The sequence below is a fragment of the Macrobrachium nipponense genome, chromosome 5 (assembly GCF_015104395.2).
Source record: "Macrobrachium nipponense isolate FS-2020 chromosome 5, ASM1510439v2, whole genome shotgun sequence".
NCBI classification, from domain to species: Eukaryota; Metazoa; Arthropoda; class Malacostraca; order Decapoda; family Palaemonidae; genus Macrobrachium; species Macrobrachium nipponense.
Window position 1 is genome coordinate 143,106,183 of NC_061107.1, and position 22,590 is coordinate 143,128,772.

Consider the following 22,590-nt stretch of genomic DNA (forward strand, 5'->3'; position numbering starts at 1 on the left):
TAATTCACTCTTATTTCCTCAAATATAAGACCTACGTGTATCCATCCCTGCATGACTTAGCCGTCTTGCATGGCTGGTTTATCATTCTTTCTCTTTCTGTCCTCAGGCTTAGTCGTAACTATCTTTTCCTTTTTTCTACTGAACTAACAAGGAAAATAAATCTATTTATCCCTTTCTAAATGTGATGAGGGCCTAGTTAGCTTACCTTTGTCGTATGAAATATCGTCAAAGATTTGACCTATCTCTTCCGGATTGCTGACTGGAATGCTGATAGGATGAGATGATTCTAGAGAATCTAGGGCAAATACGTTCTGGATGTCATCAACGATGAGTTGTTCCATTATCTTCCAAGTGGGTTCACACTGTGAAGAAGGATGAGAAGGAATCTTTCAAATAAAAAAAAATTATACATACTTGAAGGATTTGAGATAACAAACATAGCAGAACTCCTTGTGTTACTGAATAGAAATTTGAACAATTTACCAAGCGGGAAAATACAATTTAACCATAAAGATGATATCTATTGTTAATTTACTATAGAAATCTTGTACGGAATGAGTCTAAAGCACAAAATATACATTTAACATATATTTCAAATTTTCATGGTTTTCTTGATGAGCATTGGTCTTAACTAGTTTGCTAAAAAATATGGAAAATGGAAATTACAGCGCTGTACAGTTATTAATACTCAAAAGGGACGTTAAAACAAATCATCATATACCCTTACTGTCACTAACTCACAGTCACAGCAAATTAGCATCCAAAGTTGGTCTTAAGTGGCTGTTGCCAAATTCCAATTCTGTTTTATTTCAAAGTTTATGCCGTATCATTAACATTAACTGTAAATATGTTGTTGCAACTACTACTATTATTATTTTTTTATTTATTTATTTATTTTTTTTTTTTGCTTTATCACAGTCCTCTAATTCGATTGGGTGGTATTTGTAGTGTGGGGTTCCGGGTTGCATCCTACTTCCTTAGGAGTCCATCACTTTTCTTACTATGTGCGCCGTTTCTAGGATCACACTCTTCTGCATGAGTCCTGGAGCTACTTCAGCCTCTAGTTTTTCCAGATTCCTTTTCAGGGATCTTGGGATCGTGCCTAGTGTTCCTATGATTATGGGTACAATTTCCACTGGCATATCCCATATCCTTCTTATTTCTATTTTCAGGTCTTGATACTTATCCATTTTTTCCCTTTCTTTCTCTTCAACTCTGGTGTCCCATGGTATTGCGACATCAATGAGTGATACTTTCTTCTTGATTTTGTCAATCAACGTCACGTCTGGTCTATTTGCACGTATCACCCTATCTGTTCTGATACCATAGTCCCAGAAGATCTTTGCCTGATCGTTTTCTATCACTCCTTCAGGTTGGTGTTCGTACCACTTATTACTGCAAGGTAGCTAGTGTTTCTTGCGCAGGCTCAAGTGGAGGGCTTTTGCTACTGAATCATGCCTCTTTTTGTACTGGTTCTGTGCAAGTGCCGGACATTCGTTTGCTATGTGGTTTATGGTTTCATTTTTCGTATTGCACTTCCTACATATGGGAGAGATGTTATTTCCATCTATCGTTCTTTGGACATGATCTTGTGCCGCTGTTATCATTCCTTCAGTTTCCTTCTTGAGCTCTCCCCTCAGTAGCCTGCCACGTGTCATCGCTGGCTAGTTCTTTAGTCTGTCTCATGTATTGTCCGTGCATTGGTTTGTTATGCCATTCCTCTGTTCTGCTTGTCTTTCTCCTGTCTCTGTATATTTCTGGGTCTTCGTCTGCTTTTATCAGTCCTTCTTCCCATGCACTCTTGAGCCACTCGTCTTCATTATTATTATTATTATTATTATCATTATTATTATTATTATTATTATTATTATTATTATTAGTACCAAGTTCGAGCGCCTTACTAAAAACCCTACAGACGAAATAAAAAAAGAAGCCAATGACATCATTAGCAGTGTCAACGCAGCCACCAATGCCGTGCACCTCCCGCCCATCATCGGAGATTACACACTTGGTTATCTGTACGGCAACGTTAAAACACACAAAAATGGAAACCCTCTCCGCCCCATCATCAGCCAGACACCCGCCCCAACGTATGGACTGGCCAAGTGCCTTAATCAAATCTTGACGCCCTACGTACCAAGCCGATATAGCCTGCGCTCATCTACGGAATTCCTCGAAGAAATCCGAGACTCCCCAGGAACAGGAACTATCGCCTCCTTGGACGTAGAATCGCTTTTCACAAACGTTCCTGTCGACGAGACCATCGATATCATTATGGACCGCATCTACAGGGACCCCTCTACACCCCAGCTAAATATCCCAGAAGTATCCCTGCGGGCACTCCTCGAGATATGTACGAAAGAAGGCCCCGGTTTCTCCACCCACAAAGGCCAGATGTTCCGACAAAAAGACGGAGTCGCGATGGGTTCCCCTCTCGGTGTCCTATTCGCCAATTTTTATATGGGTACTGTGGAAGAGAGAGTTTTCTCCAATATAAGAAAACCCCGTAAATACGCCAGATATATCGACAATATCTTTGTACATGCCGAGAATGAGGAAGAGGTTGAAGCTGTCTGGCGCATGTTCCAGCAGTGCAGTTCGCTGAATTATACCGTCGAATTCAGCAACGAAGGCCGGCTCCCCTTTCTCGACGTCCTCGTCTCCAAGACCGACGATGGTCTAAAAACTTCGGTATATACAAAGAAAACAAACTTAGGACTTTGCCTGAATGGTGACAGCGAATGTCCTGCACGGTTCAAGAACACCAGTCAGGGCCTACATTCGGAGGGCCCTCACGCACTGTTCTTCCTGGCAGGACACTCACAAAGAACTCGACCGAGTCACTCAGGTACTCGTTAATAACGGGTATCCGAATCGACTTATTAATAAAGAAGTCCGAACAGCGTTGGATCGGTGGTATAGCGAGAGTGAGAGACCGCAGCCCCACCCCCATGAGAAGATCAAGCTGTTTTACAAAGCCAGAATGCACGCACGTCACCGTGAGGACGAAGATGCATTGAGAAAAATCATCAGAGAAAATGTGACCCCCACCGAAGTCGACAAAGAACTCGAACTCGTGATTTATTACCAAAATCGACGAACCCGCGACCTTATCATGAAGAACAACCCAACCCCCCTAGCAAGAGACCTCTTGAAACAGTCGAATGTAGTCTACCAATTCTCATGCCCCGTCCGTGGATGTCCCGGCTCATTACGCTGGTATGACCTCTATGAAACTGTCCAAGAGGATTCTTGCACGCACAAGAAGGGGCAATTAAAAACCATACCATGACAGCACACCAGGAAGCCATCTCCCGCGACGGTATTATCAAGAATATTAAGATAATAGGGAGGGCTCCTGACCAAACGACGTTTGGCGACTGCTCGGAGGCACTCCTCATACAACAAGAGAAGCCCTCATTGAATACGACGCAGGAAGTGCTCTTCCTCCCCACCAACCTAAGGAGACCTATGTGCATAAATAATAGCACAAATAATACCAGACCGAACGACACTCCCGATCAAAGAATACCAGATGAGACAAGCAGCCCATCAGCCAATGACAACGCGAGCCGTCGTGACACAGCGCCCAGGGAAGTCTTGCCCCAGCCTCGACGATCAGCTAGGCTGCAACAGCGCAACCTTCAACGACGAGAAGCGTCTTGAAGAAAACTTCTTTCAACCAATAGCTGGAGCGCATTGCGCCACCGGCCAATGAAAACGCAGCTCGTGGTTGACCCCCTGCTGACCTGCCGCTATATATTGAGTAGATCTTGACAACACCTACAGTCTACTCCGATCCACTGCCGTGACCATGCTCGGATGATACCGAGAGAAACGTTGGCCACTAGATCGACTTGTATTTTTTTATTTGTTCATGTACTGCGACAAATAAATAAATTTTAAGCAATATCCCCGAAATTGACTCCTCCTGATGAGTAATATCGGCGCAATACTCGCCAGTTGTAGTAGCAGAGAGAAAGCTATTGTTAGAAAAATAGAGAAGACTATTTACAAGTTGAATGCAGCTGATGCAGTAATATCTTTCAATAAAACTTGTTTGAAAGAGGGTCTCCTTCCAATATTATTATTATTATTATTATTTATTATTATTATTATTATTATTATTATTGTGTTGGACTAGTACACAACTCGCGGCATGATGTCATCCAATTCGAAAACAATCAGTGGATTTTGTTGGACCGAGGGCATTGCCAGTTTTATATTGGTAATTTTCTTTCCCATATCATAGACCAACTATGTTGTTGCTTATGAACATCTGCCTGTAAAATTGTAGAAGATATCGCTACAAATCAAAGGCTGGATAAGAATGAGAATATGAATCACTGAGCACTACTAGTTCAACTCGCCGCCGACGTCCAATTCTCATGACAATAAGGCCAAGAGTATATAAGCCACTCTTTGGCGCCATAGTGTGGCGTCGGTGTGTGGCGTGACAGTGGCTCCCCATAGGTTTCCATTGTTTATAATAATAATAATAATATCCTTTATTTCGGGTCAGGGCCATATACAATGAATATACAAAATACACAGTAACATACACAATCTAGATATATGAGACAACATGATAAGAAAAATGAGTAATCGGCACTTATCCACAAAATAGCTGAGGTAGCATAAAAGATAGTAATCATAATACTGGTAATAACAGTAATAATATTGGTGAGAAAAAAAAATGCATTGAGAATTATAACAGTTAGTGCACAGATTATATAACTTAAATTTCAACTAGAGACCTTAGTAGTTACAGTAGTCAGGTCCATAGGGGCTAAATACGAAAATTGAATGTAGAGAAAAAAAAACTTTAACTTGATAGTAATCACAGTAATAACGAAAAAATAAAATATCAGCAATAAATATAATAATGACAAATTCTGCAGATGACATCTTGCCAATACAAATATTAAGTCCTTTAGGGGACAAAGGCCTCATTTTCCCATCTTTCCCACAATTTAGATCTTCTTCTTGCTTCACTCCTTAGGATGTTTTGTATGAGCGAGTTGCCGCTGTTTCTCACTCGGGTTACCAGACTGGACATTGTTCGCCTTACAATGATTTTTAAATTGTCCGGGTGGTTTTCTAAGAACATCTGTGTGGCGGAGTGGTAGCGTGGAGTGTTTGTGAGGCGTCTCAGAATGTCATTGTACACAACAGTGATACGTCTCATGGTCTCTCGGGTATAGTTCGTCCAGAGGGAACACCCATAGATTCTGTAGCAGTACGAGCGGAAAAGCAGTAGTTTCACATCTCGGTGACAGAATGCAAACCTCCTTGCAATCATGTTGCCAGTTGCACATAGTTTACGACGCCTCTGTTCAATGTCTGCTGTATCTTTTAGGTCGTCGGTGATAATGTGACGAAATACGGAAATTTGCGCACAAATTCCAGCCGATGGTTCCGAGGAAAATTTGTGGTTCTGCAATATGCTTAAGCAATCTCGGGAGCAGCGACATGCACTGGGTCTTGGTTTCATTGTAGATTATATCAAATTCCTCTGCATATTGGCAGCAAGTGTCGATGAGTCATTGGAGGCCATGCACTGATGGGGAAATCAGAACCATATAATCGGCGTAACAGAGGTTGTTTATAGTTGTTTCATTGACGGTGCATCCGATTGGGAGTGAGTTCAGTTTGACATTCAAGGCATCTGTGTACGTATTAAACAGGTATGGAGAGAGAATGCCCCATTGCCGAAGCCCGTTTAGAGAGCCGAAGGTGTACGATAATACGTTACCCCATTTGACACAGGATTGCTGTGTGGAGAACCAGCAATGTAAAATGCCAATTAGATATAGGGGTGTGCCCCTTTTATGCAGCTTCAGGAAGAGCTTCGGGTAGTTTACTCTGTCAAATGCTTTTCTCACATCTACAAAACATAGGAAAACAGGAGAGGCTGATGATAGGTAGTAGTTCAGCAATTCTTTCAGTATGTAGATGCAGGTGTCGGTTGAGTGGTATGCTTTAAACCCGAACTGGTTGTCAGTGGTGTGTAGAAAGGGGAGAAGTCTCACAAGAAGAACCGACTCAAGTATCTTCGATGCGATCGTTGTGATTGCAATTGGCCGGTAGTTGCCAGGGTCAGCTGCATCCTTTAGCTTGTTTTTGATTAATGGTATCAAGTGAACTAAGAGTAGGGAGTCTGGAAGAAACTGGTGAATTATGCGCGCATTGAATAGGGCAGCTAGCAAAATGTAAATTATCGGATGGCAGAATTTGAAAGCTTCTGCGGGAAGACCATCACAGCCGGGCGATTTATTATTAGGTATGCTGTTTATGGCATCGCTGATGTTACCTGGCGTAATACGGTCTGCAAAATGAAATTGAATGTTGTCATTAAGGAGGTTATCTACATCCCTTCGGGAAGCTTGATCATTTATGCAATTCAGGATATTGTTGAAGTGATCTCCCCACATACTTGCGATAGCTTCGTCTCCGACTGCTTCCCCTACTCTCTGTGATAGCTTTTTAGTTTTGGGATTTAAGGACTGGATATATTTCCAAAGACGAGGGTTATCACCAGATTCTAAGTTTCTAGACATTGCATCGGCTCTTAGTTGTTTTTCATTTAACCTGCAGTGCTTAAGAGCAAGTGTGAATTGCACTCTCGCCTGCCTCATTAGTAATGCAGTGTGTCCTTCCCTCGGGCTACCATTTTACCTCCACAGTAAAAACATTTTTCATGAGTATGTATACAGATCATTAACTAAGTCATTCCAACCAGGTATATTGCGAGAATTACCTTGACGAAATCTATAGGCAGTCCTGCCCGAAGCAAGCATAGCGGAGATTATGTTCGAATAGAATTTATTCAGATCCCTCCTGTGGTGGTCATTTCTACATTTTGTGTTGGTACAAAGTAAGGCGTCAGCGGGTTGAGCTATTGACCGCAACCTGGTTTCCGTGGTCGTCCTAAAGTATCTGGTTTTCTGTTGGTTTTTAAACTCCCAGTTAACTGCTGGTGGGCGGTCAGTTAGTGGGTTCACGGTAGGGAGGGATGGGGTACTGAATGACACCTGTAATGGGATGTGATCGTAGCCCGTTGCAAGATCGTAGCGAATATTGCAGGTCATAATAGAATCATGAAGTTGTGGAGATGTGATGAGATGTGGTGGGGATCAGCAACAGCCTCGATACTGTTGCTTGCCACAGACGCGTGTGTGCTCGACAACATAAATAATGGAAACCTATGGGACGCCACACACCGATGCCACAGAGTGGCTCATATATGCCTGGCCTAAGAATGAAGCAGGACTAGTGTAGGTATAACTCCACACGAAATGGAGAACTATATTTATAATAGTGCTTTTGAATGAATGGCTCTACAAATCAGAATTTATGGAAACTGTCGGAAAGGAACAGCTTGGACTGCAAAAGCTTACGTGATCACTTCCATAGTTTTCCATGAAGTTGGCAAAACCTTCATTTAACCAGATGTCCGTCCACCAGATAGGAGTAACTAGATTACCAAACCACTGGTGAGCCAGCTCGTGCGCAATCACTTCCATGACACGCTGCTTGTTTCTTGCTGATGCAACCTTAGGATCAAGCAGTATGGCCGTCTCTCTGAAAAATGTAAAAAAATTTGGTCCTCTACAGCAATGCTCTGAGATCAGTGTTTTTACTGATCGTTGTTTCTGTTCAATTATATGCGCACACGTATATATGTATATATATAGTGGAGAAACTGTATAGAATAAATTTCAAGATTTTTTTATTTCTTCATTATAACGATATTATATTTTTACTGCTTCTGCCTCTAATCCTGCATGCCTACTGCTGGATCTGAATAACATGCAATTCGAATTCTTTTGCTTTTGTGGCAAAATACTCATCATTTTTTCGTTCAGTCACGAACTAAGAAAGTCCTCGCTCTAGACCTTGCTCGTTACTTTCACTGAAGAGGCTTGTTGGAGTGTGGGTGTTGGGGGGAGATGTTGGGTGTCGGAGTGAGGTGACCGAGAAAACCTCTCAAGTTTTTTTAGGAAAAGACAACTTTGTTGTGCTTTTTGGCACAGTTGGAACATCTTTGCTCTATTTTACAAACTGCATCAAATATCACTTCATTATGTCGTTTTGTCTTACAAGATAGGCTAGTTTTCTGGTACGTATTTAGTGTTCCAAACAGAAACGGTGTTTTCTTTGTTGTGTCCACTGGAGTGGACTACAGCGTAGCATCATGACCTATTCCCTCATCGAACAGTATGTTGAATTACTAACGCATTTCTCTGTAGCTCTTCATATATCAATGAAAAGCAATACCAGTTCATATGAATAAATAGTATGATGGGCCAAAAATACAAAACTTCGTCGTGCACCAAACTCTGAGAATCATCGGTTAGCATAGAAATTAAATCGTTTATAAAAATTAAAAATATACTGGATTCAAAATGTAGAGTTTTGGGGATGGTCAAGTACTGTTTCAATACCTCTAGTGAAAGCTAAGGTACCGTAATTAACATTATTTAATACTGATGATCTTACCTACATCCTGATGGGTTGTTTTAACTCACGGTCTAGTTCTAGACCGTGATTTCATGCTAACAGTAAAAGCTACATTATTTTAATGGAAAATTTTCATCCTATTTACTAGACCTACCAACTGCCAGGCTGTTTTGACGCTGTCTATAAAAAAATACTTTCAGAATGAAGTGAAATGCTGTGCAGGGGATTTCAAACAAAAAGCAGTGTATGGAAGACTTTTCAGTGACTGATTCGAAGTTTTAGTCATGAAAAAGGAGCTTGTGCCATATAACGTTAGTGAGACTTAAGGGTAATCAATGTTCATAAGGTTGTCTGTTATTTCAAAGGAGGGTGTAATGAGAGAAGTCGAGGAAATGATTTGAAATCATAAGGCTGTTAACTCCTTGCTGTAGCTAGTTCTTAGTTCTATGTCAGGATTAATTTCATAAGGTTTTTCCCTCTAATAGCTTACTTCATGGTCGTCTCCTGACTGAGATTACAAATCTTTATGTTTCCCTTCTTAATAATAAGCTTACCAGTGCTATGTTAGTTTGACTTTAGCAGTTCTTGGAATGATTACGAATTGGTATTGTTTGCATCAAAACATACCATATATTGGGCCTTTCTGGCACAGAAATTACAATGTCCCTTAATGTCGGCAGATTTTTTCTTATCACGGAGATATCTATATAATATCATCACTTCTCCTGTTGATGTAATAGTATTTCTGTAGTTGTAGGGCTCTTAAATTTTTCAAGAATAATTATAAAATCCAAAATCTTTCCTCAGTAAATGAAGAATGATTTTAAAACCATTTCTTCACTACAGTAATAATGAGAGGCGTGCTACAGTACAGCTTGAATCAGTAACATTTTAAAATAACCTGTAAACGATAAGACCCCAATTTTCCATGGCGCCTGCAGCGAAGTCCCCAACGGCGATCATGTCTTGCTTGGGCAGCGGGTAAGGGACGCCGAAGTACTTCTCGTAATAAGACAGGACTTCCGGACCTTTCCTCAGTGCATAATCAGACTGATTGATGGCTTCATGGCGAGCCCATACTGAAAGAACATAAACAAATAAATCAATATTTTCAGCCTTTTACTTTACCTCCATTTCTGCTTCATTTCTTCAATCTTGCTGGCCAGCCTATCTAACTGTTACTTCTTGGTGCAACTATTGTTTATCTCCTACTTCCATCTTGAGATATTTGTACATCTTTATTTTCTGGATCTCTGTATCTTACTGTCCAACCACTCCAACCTCTTCTTTTCATGGTCATAAGTGCTTAATGACTCTAAGTGCCCCAGTGCTTGTGCAGCAGATGAGTAGAAAAATACTTTTTTCTGATATAAACATGAAATTTGGCACAAGTATCCATTTTAATCCCCTCTTTTGAAAAATCTGAGTGTCCGCTCAAAATTTCAATATGACTGCCACTTTTCAAGGTGGCTGCTAGTTGTTTCGATTTCTGTCACTTTGAGTAAATCATTTGTTGAAATAAATACATCAATTATTATTCAAGTAATGTCTCCCCAGGCAGAAGAGTTAATTGAAGATATCACCAGAACTCATACTACTATATTTACCATTGTGATAAAGATGGCATGCAAAATGACCGCCATGAAACATTTTGCTTGATAACTGCATAACTTTGCAACTAAGAAGGATAGACATGAAATTTTTATCTATTCCTACATTTATGAGGCCAGAGAATCTGTTTCTAGCATTTCTATAGAGCTATTACTAATATTACTACTTCTGAAAAGTATACAAGCACAAGACTATAATGGAGTATGATAACAAAGTATCTTATCTATGTTCAAGCTGTCTCAATTCTTTTTTTAAGCCTGAAAGGAACTTAAGATTTTAAAGATGCATGGTGTTACCCTTTAGTGTGATAAAATACTCATTCAGTGTATCTGAAGCATCATGTGCAACAGTAGCATTGGCATTAATTCTTAGCAGAAATTCAAGGGCTTCATAGTCTGCAAAAGTCTTAAATCTTATAGTTGGCAGTGCATAGACCAAAGCCGAACCATCAAATGAGGATGGCATCTGCCTCTGGCTTTTGGTCCAGAAGTGAGATGTGTTTCTCAAGTATGGTGGTGAGTTGGAGCTTCTGACATGTGTAAATTTTTCCACCCTCACTCAGAGATGCAGGTTACAACTGATTCTCATGCTTAAAGACTTCCTGCAGGTCGCATTCCCTGCTTTGGTAGGAAATTAATAGCTTGGGGAAAAACTGACATTCTTTTTTCAGCTGTTTCTGTGGTTCTGTAATATACTTATTTTGAAAGAATAATTCAAGGCTGTCCTTCCTGATGGGCTTGTAGAATGAGGCTGGATTATCAGCCAAGTCTTTCACAAATTCCTTGTACTGGGACTTCCCTTTTTCTAAGTTGATATGAACAAGCTCAGCTGAGCTGGGATGAGCTACATCTTTGGAGTCTGTTGCAAACAAATCTGCACTGTCTTCCCGGAAAGGGCTTCCAAGGTCTTGCAGGGCCTGAGATGATTTCTGGACCCTTTCTAAGAATGTCTGCTGGGCATGTGGAGTCTGCTCATGGTGAAAAAAGTGATCAATAGCCTCTTTAATTTGTGCCTTAGTTTCGTAGAGGGACACCTGATGACTCGCCACAGAGCCAAAGACCATCCATCTCCTCAGGGCTGATGTATTTTCAATGAGCCCAAAAGCTCCACTATCACATTTGATGACAGCATTTGCCTGTTCATGTCCTTGGACATGAGCAAGTGCTGAGAATATTGCTTGGTCTTATTTCCAACAAAGTTGCCCTTCTTGAATTCATGAGCCAATACTGGGTGCCTACTTCCCAGAGTCAGCATGCCCCTCATGTGAACAGGCAACCAACGGGCATAATTGGTGTTGTTATTGGTAAAAAATTGTGTGGTCAGCTCCATTAAGGCCTGACAGTAAAGGCCGAAGCTGGCCTCAAGGAATTATCTTATCAACAGAAACGCAGTTAGCTCCAATGACAGCATCAAATACCAGAATTGGAATTGTGGACTTTGTTGGCTTTTGTTTTGACACCACTCCTCAAAGCCCAGTAAGTCCTCATAACCTCCTCCTGTCCTGTGCAGTAACTATTATAGGCAGACTTCAGTAACTCTTTTAAACTAAAACTAAAGATAAAAATCACCACCTAAATTATATATAGACTTACAAACTATTATATTGAACCGGTAAACATTTTTCTATATACTATACTAAATCCTGAGATTCGATTATTGGATGCCATCTCTCTTTATATATGCTATATGAAATCTTTAACAGAAATGCATTTTATGTTTGTTTGGGGTCTGCATAAAATGTGTATAACCAAACCAAATGACCAGAGGCACATGAGTCTCATTAAAATCTTGACAAGCGGCCAACTTGAAAAAGGCAGCCACTTTGGAATTTTGATTGGACACTCAGTAATTTTCAACAAGTGGCCTATGGAGAAGAAATGTACCAAATTTCATGCTTGTATCATTAACTGAAGTATTTTAGTGAAAAAAATTATTTTATCTGTTGCACTATAGCTTGACTGTCTATATTTCATAAATTGATCATTGAGTAAACAAATATCTCGGGGGTTAATATATATCATAAAAATCAAATACAAAGATGAACTTTGAAGGAATAACTCATTTAGTCAGTAGAAACGTACAAATTATCCAGATAATACAGTAATCAGCTGTAAATACAGACCAAAGGCTAATACTTACTACTTTCATTATCACATTCATTTGAGTCTTGAAACCAGTTGACATAAATGTCCATTGTGGTGCAAAAGTCTTGGAGTGCTAAACTCAGCCTCCATTTCACGTGTAATTTTAATTTTTCAACATTTTAGTAATAATAATGATCGTTATCAATTTAATGTTATTAGTCATTATGGTAATAGTAAAATTCATCCCCAAACCATCCCAAATGTATTAGTTACGAAAAAGAGGAATTTGGTTGTTTACGTTAAACCGGAAAAATTATTTCCACTGACAGTCGTTCCTTAGCATTCCATATTTTGGAAATCCACCAAAAGAAAAATATATGATTTCTCTATCTCCGCCAATGGAAAGTTCCATGTTTCAGCGTGAACATAGCCATATTAAATGTTTATCCTTGCAAGTGCATATACACTGTTTTTACTCAATGAAAAGGTCTTAAACAAATTATGTTAAATCTTTTAACATGAAGGAAGAAAACTCAACTGATGGAAGATTAAGTTGGTGCTGAATTTAAATCTGAATGATGCCACTGTGGCATCCTTGAGGGTTTTGAGATATTCAAGATGGCCGCCAATATGGTCACAGTATTTTGTAATTTTTTTATTATTAACAATATTCTGGCTAAACTGTCATTTTAAAAGGTAAAACTTGGTAGGATCATGTTACAATGACCAATTTTCATGCTTTGATGAGATGATAATAACTGGTTATCATAATTATACTCAATTATTTTTATTAGATTTTATATTTTGTTTGTTTATAATAAGAAATATTGATTATATGATATATATCCATATTTATAAAATCTATTTTGAATATTTTTAGGAATTAAAACTTTGGATCCAAATGCAAGAAATTTTAATTTTAATATGTCACAGCTTTGAATAAGCACAAAATCATATTAAATATCAAATTATATTCTAAAACGTTTCCATTTTGCAAAACTAAATTTTTTCCTTTATTTTGCACCAAGACTTGGTGGCATGCACATGTTTTTGAGTTTTGTTTGATGTGTTAGAACTCTTATGGCTGACACTGGACTGAAGGAACTTATGAAGGCAGCCTTTGGAGGGGTAATCAAAATGTTATCTGGAAAGAAATTTCCACCAAAAAATTCCCACAAAATGTTGGAGCTCTTCGGCTGGTTGCAGAAGAACTTCTTTACTCTGTTAGCCAATAGTGTCAGAGCTATGAAGACATGTTACAGATACTGGACACAAGAGCAAATGAGAGCAGGACAACAAAATTATGGGTTGATTACTTAATCAAACTAGTACTTATAATGATGCCCTTTATAAGAGCAGAGAGAGAGAGAGAGAGAGAGAGAGAGAGAGAGAGAGAGAGAGAGAGAGAGAGGGGCAGAATGGCCCCTTCATCTGATGGCAGTGAAGATGATGTTGCCATATTTCTTTGCTGCTGGTCACATTAACTATGCCAGGTATGGCTTATACAACTTGGAATCCATGAACAAACTGCCAAGGGAGGTCCTTAATTCTTTCATGAAAGGAGAACAGATAATGCGGCATCAAGCAGGCATTTGGAACAGAATGTGGTCTGATATGTTCACAGAAACCACATTTATGAGATATGGCAATGGACCTGGAGGACTGGTGGGCATTACTCCTAAACCAGCTGACATGAAGAGATGGGTGCTCAGTTTACACCACTGAAGCGAGCTTGTTAACATTCTTGTTGAAATGAAAGAAAACTATAATGAGGTACATGTTATTTCACACAAGGAGGAGTCGGATACTCACAGACATGCTGATGAAACTAACTGAAAGAAAATCCGGGAAAAGCTGTCATCTTTCATTGATCCTTTGAGTCCAGCTGAACATCAAGATGGCCTTGTCAACATAGCTTCTGGGGTTGTGAGATATGGCCAAGTGAATGTTGATGAAGCAGTTCCCATCGCAAATTAACAGATGGTAGAATTTCATGAATCATGGCCGGCAGGGTTCCATAATCCGATTCGAACCAGAGTTAGAACACTGTCTGACACTTGCTCCAGTGCCAGCATCAATGTTTGATGACAGTGGCCTTATGAGAAATGCAAAGGCAAAATCAGTATTAAAGAGAAATCTACAGGTTGAGCAATCTTCTCGCTCAAATACTGTGTGTAGATCATTGGCAATCAAAAGGGACCATTCATGACTACATTGATAGCTTTGTTGACTATATCATGTGCAAGCTCAGTGAGAATGACGTGTATTTAGTTTTTGACCGGTACTATGATTACAGTATTAAAGATGGGACAAGGAGTGGACGTGCAGGAGGTGCTCCAGACAATACCAACTAAGGCTAGATATGCCCCTACCAAAACAGTGTTATCCTTAATGTAACATACATACAACAAGAAGCAACTGATTTAATTTATTTTCCAGCAATTGCCATTAAGGATATCATCTTTACCATCATCTCATGAAGCTTACAAACACAAGTTAGTCCTTACAGGAGGTAACCCAGTTCCATTTGAGGTTGAAGATGGAACTTATTTATCAAGATATGACCTCAAAACTACACATGAAGAGGAAGATGCTATCGTTGTACAACAGATAATTCATCTTGCAAGAGAAGGGGGGTGTTCAATCAAAGTTATTTGTGATGACACTGATGTATTCCTCCCTCTTGCACACCATTACCATAGTAACATTAACATTCCTGTTGTGATGGAAGGGACAAGTGCCAAGAGATCAGTCTGCAGCATTTCTGACACAGTGATCAAACATCAGGACATAATTGAAGATTTTTTAGCAGCCCATGCACTCACTGAATGTGACATGACAGCTTACATGTGGGGCATTGGAAAGGCTACAGCTATCAAGATCTTGAGAAAGGGTTATATACTAGAAAAATTAGAAGAACAAAGTGACTTCAGTGCTATTGTAGATGAAGCTAGCAAGTTTATTGTCGCATGCTATAGTTGCCATGAATAGACTTTGTCAGAGGTTCGTTATCAGTGTGGTTGGCAAAAACAGCTAACAGAAAGGTCATTAGGATGCCAGCACTGAAGGCCTTGCCACCAACCACTGAGGCATTCATAGAGAATGTGAGGCGTGCTTACCTTCAAGTGTGTATCTTGAACCATGTGAAGAGCCAGATCCTCTAAACCTTGACCCTACATTATACGGCTGGCAAAAAGAGGAACATTCAAGGTCCCTTTCCCCTGTAACAATTCCTCCAAGTACCAATTCAGCTCCAGAAAAGATTCTGCAGATGATTCGATGTGGATACTCTGGTAATGAGTCATGCAAATCTCAAAGGTGTGTTTGCATGAGTAGTCAGCTATCTTGTACAATTTTTTGTACTTGCGGTGCATGTGGGAACTACTATAATCTTTGGACAAGGCGTTACTTGAGTGATTACGAAAATAGTGATGTCAATGAAGAGAATATAGAGGAAATTGAAGACTAGTATATCCTCTTTCATATTGTGCGTATTAAACTTTTTCAAAGCAAAAGATAATATAGCATTTCAAAGAACATTTTGCATCATTTATTGAAAATAGTACAGTAATGACGCAGCTGAATAATAATGATTTTTTTTGTTCGTTTTCATTGCTTTGTGTTTTGATTTTATACTCAAATGTCTGGTAATTATAATTCATCTCTCTGGGCCTTAGTATTACTTGAATTTTGATTGAAATGAATAGTCTTTGAGATATTTATTGCTCAAAGTTAATTAATAACATGTGGAAAACCTATTACTGAGCATTTTGAAGCAATTATAGTGATAAAATGAGATATTTCATATTGAATATTAACATTCTGGCACAAGTTATTCATTTCTTTGTGAATCCTAGGAGAATATACCTTTAATAATAATAATTTATCAAAGTAATGATCATAAGACCAATATTTACATATTGCGGCATCCATATTGGTGGCCATGTTGAATATCTCAAAGCCCTCAAAGGTGCCAGTGTGACATCATTCAGATCTGAAATCAGCACCCTCTAAATAGGGGAATTCAGTCAAAAAACATTGGGCAGACCTTGCAACAAGGTTCGGGCTTTGGCACCTAGACTCTTTTGTTCCGGGTTCAGTGCAAGAAACTTGAAAGCCAAGGAAAAATATCCTGAGCCTTCTAGAGTCATCAAAATCTATGAGAAATTTGAAGTTAAATGTAAAAAATTAAAGGAAAATCAAAATTAAATCAGTTACCAATTATTTGTAACAATGCCCCAGATCACAAGAAAAAGCGATTCTTGTATATTTTCTTAATTTTCAATTACTATTAATCACAATTGTCGCCGTTTCTAAGGAGGCATTACGCGGAGTAAATGCAATTTGCAAATCAAACAGAATTTCCTCATCAGTCATTATATGACTGTAACAGCAAACTCTGTAGCATATAGAATTCACTACAAAAGTAAAGAAAGAAAGAAAAAGAAAACAAATATTCTGGGAAACTTATGTATTGCACTTACCTCTGAAGAGAACATCAGTCCCGTAGGGCGATTCAATGTAGTCGAAGTCAGAGACAACAAGAGCCACCAGATAAGTTGACATGGGTTCACTAAGATAGAAGTGATCCCAGTACCAGCCTTCCTGTCCTTCTCTAGCGTGAGAAAATTAGATTATTGCATCAGTATCGGTGGGTTATAATTAATAATATATTCTGAAAATTATTAATGTTTGTAGATATTTGATTGCATGAATGGGTCTACAGTGATGAAAAATAAGAAGAGAGGGGTTAATGAGCCAAGTCAATCGCAGAATATAAAAAGTGAATATATGAGAACACTATCTTTGGTCAATGTAATGAGAATATCTTGGGAATGATTAAATTGATTGGTAAAGCTAAATGATCATAGAGTGGGAGAGATTAACTATGGCCAACTTTTTTTTTTCTTCAGTCTGGCAAAAATGCACTTGAAAGTACTCAGAAACTGGATGATGATTTGCTAAATGTCAAATGTTTGAATGCCATCATTACAAACCTTTGAGATCTGTGGGACAACTGTAGGGTTAGATATTAAGGACTTTTCAGTGTCAGTGCAAGGGTCCACAGGAATGTCGGGAAGAGAGAGGGTCATCACCAGGGGGTGGCACTGGACGTAGAATGCGGCGATTACGCCACCGAAATCGGCCACTAGGAAGATGCACCTCGTAGTCCCTTGATCTGCCACAGCTCATAATGACACCAACCTTGTCCCAGCGGTGGGAAGTCGGATCCTGGATCCTTACTGTTTGGCCACTGTTCAACCTGGGAAGCGGGCAGGCATGCTGATCATACAGTAGCTTCACTTGTTCAGCACGGGCGGCTGCACGATGGTCACAGTCCTCAGACTTGGCTTCCCATTCCTTTGAGAAAGACTGTGGATGAGCAGGTACGCAGGTACGGAGTGGATGGCCATACAAAATTTGTGCTGGAGAACGGCCTGTAATGTTGGGGGCATTGCGCAGTTCCAAAAGGACCTGGTCAAACTCCTCACAGTCTATATAGCCAGAAGGTGCTGTCTTGAGGATCAGGTGCTTAATGGATTTCACAGCAGCTTTGGCATGGCCATTGGACTGTGGGTAGTGTGGTGAAGACATCACGTGGTGGACACCCCAATGTTTCAAGAAATCCTGGAAATCTATGCTGGTGAATTGCGGTCCGCCATCAGTCCTAAGGCGGAGGGGAACACCAACCTCCCTGAAGTAGCGACAAAAAATCCTTATGGTGTTGGAGGCAGTGGTGTCACCTTTGCACGGGACAACAACAGGCCATCCAGAGAGTCAGTCAGTGACAACAAGAGTGTCATCACCAGGGCGTGCCACTGGACGTAGAAAGTGGCGATTATACCACCAAAAGCGGCCACTGGGAAGATGCACCTCGTAGTCCCTTGATCTGCCACAGCTCATAAGCTGCATCCCAGACCAACCAAGATTGGAAGATGCAAAATATACCGGAAGATGCATTAGCAACTCTCTGGTAGACATTAGAGGTGCCTCACACTGAGGGACCTTGGGCAACCCGAACAAGATGTAAGGTCTGTAAGGTAAGGACACCACCTTGTCCCAGCCGTGAGAAGTCAGATCCTGGATCCTTACTGTTTGGCCAATGTTCAACCTGGGAAGCGGGCAGGCATGCTGATCATAATGTAGCTTCACTTGTTCAGTGCGGGCAGCTGCACAACAGTCACAGTCCTCAGACTTGGCTTGCTATTCCTTTGAGAAAGACTGTGGATGAGCAGGTATGTAGGTATGGAGTGGGTGGCTATACAAGATTTGTGCTGGAGAATGGCCTGTAATGTAGGGGGGTATTCTGCAGTTCCAAAAGGACCTGATCAAACTCCTCACAGTATATATTGCCAGGTGCTTAATGGATTTCACAGCAGCTTTGGCATGGCCATTGGACTGTGGGTAGTGTGATGAAGCCATCACATGGTGGACACCCCATTTCAAGAAATCCTGGAAATCTAGGCTGGTGATTTGCAGTCCGCCATCAGTCCTATTGCAGAGGGGAACACCAACCTCCCGGAAGTAGCAACAAAAAATCCTTATGGTGTTGGAGGCAGTGATGTTGCATTTGCACAGGACAACAACAGGCCATCCAGAAAGTCGGTCAGTGACAACAAGGAAGGATTTTCCAGCAACACTAAAAAAGTCAGCCGAGATAGACTCGAACGGCCTCGTAGGGTGATCATCATTCAAAAGGGTTCCTGTTGAAGACTGGGCTGCAACATCTGACAAGACTCAAAGGCTCTGACAGTACTAGTGATGTTGGAGTCAATGTCTGGCCAAAAAAGTCTGCCTAGTCGCTTCATGGCTTCCACACCTCGGTGACTGTCAGGAAGATGGGCGAGAGTGTGACAGCGAAGGGCAGTAGGAACCACAATTCTTGCTCCATAAAGAACAAGGTCGTCATCAGTTGAAAGGTTGTCTCTCAATTTCCAGAATGGTAGCAAGGTATTGTGGAGGTCATAAAGGTTTGAGGGTGTAGCCAATCCCGTAGAGGCAGGAGGCGTCAGTCTGGAGAACCCCTGGCAGGGCTGGGTCGAGGGAGGCAAGGACTGATGGGCTGACAAGGGGGGCCTTGACTCAACGAAATGCCACATCGTGGTCTGGAGTCCAAATAAATGCTCTCTTAGGGCTCATCAGAGGGCGTAGAGGTTGAGCAGCAGCAGCAATATCTGGGGTGAACTCAGCTCACCAACCCCATGAACAATCAGATGTCAGTCAGGTAGGTTAGTCGGAGTGGGAAAGTCATGGATCGCACTGACCTTAACCAGATCAGCCGATATGTCCTCTCCTGAGAGCTGGTATCTACAGAATGACACGCAGGGTGCAGCAACTACAAACTTATCTCTGTTAAGGGTAATCTTGAACTTGTGGCATCTGGTAAGCATTTTTTGGATTCGCTGAAGATGGGTGAAGTAATCTTCATCAGAAAGAAGTATATCATCCACCACCTTAACACAATTCTGCATACCTTGAAGGCCATGTCACTGCACAGGCAGAAGGAGTCGCCTGTAGCTGCGAAACCCATTGGTCCTCTACAGGGTTTGAATTGGCAGTATGGTGTGATGAATGTCATCAAGTGTTGATCTTCTTTGGCGAGTTCCATCTGCCAAAATCCACATAAGACATCTGCTGTGGTAAAATACCTTGCCTTTGAATCAACACTGTGGATGGCAGCGAATGGGGTTGGAGAAGGGTGTGTTGGTCGGGAGACTTGATTGTTGAGCTTGGTGAGATCGATGGTGATGCGCACACCTGAGGCTTTAGCTACCACGATTAGGAGGTGGCACCATTCTGAGGGTTTCTCACCAGCAGGCTTGATGATCCCTTGGGTGACCACAGAGTCAAGGTCTTCCTTGACCTGGCTTCGGAAAGCGAAGGGGATCTGACGTAGTGTGTGAACAGCAAAGGGCAATGCACCATGTCATAGGCTGAAGTGGTGCTGTCTTGAGATCCTCTTTGGAGACCAGCACGTCCTTGAATTCTCGTAGAAAGTATTCTCTGGCCTCAGCAGGGGCTGTGGTGGCCGAAAGGGGAAGTTCCTTGCACCTGTTCATATGTTTGATTTCAATAATTGGCTTGAGGAAGTCAGGAGGGATGATGGCTAGTTCCAGACAGTGACTGTAAGACAACAATGGCATTGGGATGCCATCATGAACCTGTATCACAGCAGAACAAGATTGCTTGTTAAGAGTAAGGGTGGCCGGGAAGGTGCCCAGAGCAGGTTTTATAAGTGAGCCATCTGCAGTTATTGTTACAATCGTAGAGAAAGGTTTCAGACTGCTCCTAGGAAACTTCAAGAGATCAAGGTGCTGTGATCCAATGACGGTGACTTCGGTGCCTGTATCAGGTAACATCTGAATCCGCGATGTAACACCACCATGGGAAAGGAGTACACATATGGGTTTGGGTGGCCTTCCACACGCTGACAGCTGGACTTATTTGAGACCTGAGGTTTACCTGAAGCAGGTGGGGTAGCACTGCTACTTGATGGGCCACTCTGTGCGTTGGGCTTATTCGACTCGCAATTCTTATCATAATATCCCATATGGAAGCAAACTCGACATTGAACAGTGTTGGCAGGGCATTTCGGAGCCCTGGCTCAATGTCCTCGACGGCCACAGTTTGTGCAAATACTATCAGCTGCTGGGCATTTATCAGAAGAACTGTGTATATGTGCGCTATTCTCGCAGGGAACAACAGATTTGGCAGCTGCAGCTGAAGCAGAATTTTTTTCCGTGTCCTTTCTGTTTCTTGTACGAAGAGATGGCACACAGTTGAGAAGGTGGGGAACGAATAGCAGAAGTTGCCTTCCTGGCAGCCTCATATGTGCAGCAGGTATTAACAACCTCCTGTATTGAGGCTGTGGCATTGAGGGAGATGAGTTTCTGCATTAATTCCTCATCTCTAATTCCCATGAGAATTATCATCTTGAGTTGAGTCTCTTCACATACTGAAGAATTCCCAGGGCAGATGTCCACTTCCTCGGTGACATGTTTAAGTCGAACATAAAAATCTGAAAATGTTTCTCCCTTTAGCTACTTACAGCTTAACAGTTCTCTTCTGCGAAGGGCTTCATTTCGTAGAGTCTTCACATTAGCCTGTAGCACATCCAAGACCTCTTCTATGGTTTTATCTGTATCAGGAGGAATATCAAGGGTGTGTTCCAAGATCCTCTGTCTCGAGAGTAAGACACATTCTAAGGTGAATGAGTTGCTCCTCTCTAGGAAGCTTGGATAAATCGACCATGACTGATTAATCAACCCATCGACGTCTCCATTCATGAAAGACTTGAAAACTGGCATCTGCTCGGAGGGGTGGGGGGTTCTGGGTGATGGTGAGGTGGGGCCACTGAAGAGCTTGTAGATGGTGTGGTAGGAACTGATGAAGTAGGTGACATATCATCTGAAGAAGCAGCAGGAACCATTCTCTATAGCAATTCTGTGAAATGGGCATTTTCCTCCTGTTGACATCTGTCGTCCTCCCTGCATCATAGTTCATCTTTCCTGGCGTCTTCTGGCATCCTCTTGTAACCGAGTTTGCTCCAAATACTTGATTAAGTGAAGAAAATCGGCTCCTGTAGCTGATTGTGGATGAGCATAATGTGGGGAGAGAGGCAGTGGTGCCATATATCCACTTTGTACCCCTCCACTTGGGGTAAATTGTCCTCCCACTTGGATTAAATTTTCCTCTTTGAATTAATTATCTTCCCCTTGTGCTTGTGGGGTATCTGTAGATTCCTCTTGAAATAGCGAATGATCCATGGTTTACTATAACATGAAAATACTCCAATGCATGAAAAAGAAAGAGCACGAATAAAATAGTTCCTTCTTTAAAATAAAAGTTTTTACAGTATACAAGCATAAGTATTTTTGGCTGGCAGTGCGGGGTAGCGGTATGGTTCCCGGGGGTGTGGGCGGTAACTGGACCATTGGTGACTGGCGAGTCATCAGTGACGTGTCACATCAGTCGTCATGCATCTCAAACTCAGTTACCCGCAAAAGTCGGAAGTGGTGGGATGTCGATGTGCTAGGTTTATCATGCATAACCCTATTCTCCTTATTACGTATGAAATACAGCACACAACACTGGGAAACCACTTAAAAACACTGAGAGTGCACACACACTACACTTTAAAAAGCACTGCACATTGGAGCACAAGTTATTACTGTAAATCCATGGGTATCCAGATGTAATGGCAGCGTTGTCTGTCGTCTTCTTGCATTACTTGTAAACTCAAATATCACTGTGACATGTTGGGGGCTCCTTATTGAGCCATAATAGGGCTCACTACATCCTGACCATTTCTCTTCAAGGGAGGAAGGAAACACTATGTAGAAGCAAGTAGGTTCATTAAGAGTAGTATATACAAGCAGACGGAGAGACATCCATCTCGGGAGAAGACAGAACGATACACTTATGTGCAGTG

General features: G+C 41.2%; 1 protein-coding gene across 2 annotated transcripts in view; it reads right to left on the reverse strand.

Moving 5' to 3' along the window:
* Nucleotides 1-22,590, reverse strand: part of LOC135215690 (aminopeptidase N-like) — a 75,688-nt gene that overhangs the window by 14,492 nt on the left and 38,606 nt on the right. For both annotated transcript variants that reach the window (XM_064250638.1, XM_064250639.1), the window contains exons 6-9: nucleotides 16,643-16,773; nucleotides 9,365-9,542; nucleotides 7,401-7,584; nucleotides 206-362 (exon numbers count right to left, since the gene is read on the reverse strand). In XM_064250638.1, coding sequence (XP_064106708.1) covers nucleotides 206-362; nucleotides 7,401-7,584; nucleotides 9,365-9,542; nucleotides 16,643-16,773 — 650 coding nt within the window. The remainder of the gene's footprint in view (nucleotides 1-205; nucleotides 363-7,400; nucleotides 7,585-9,364; nucleotides 9,543-16,642; nucleotides 16,774-22,590) is intronic.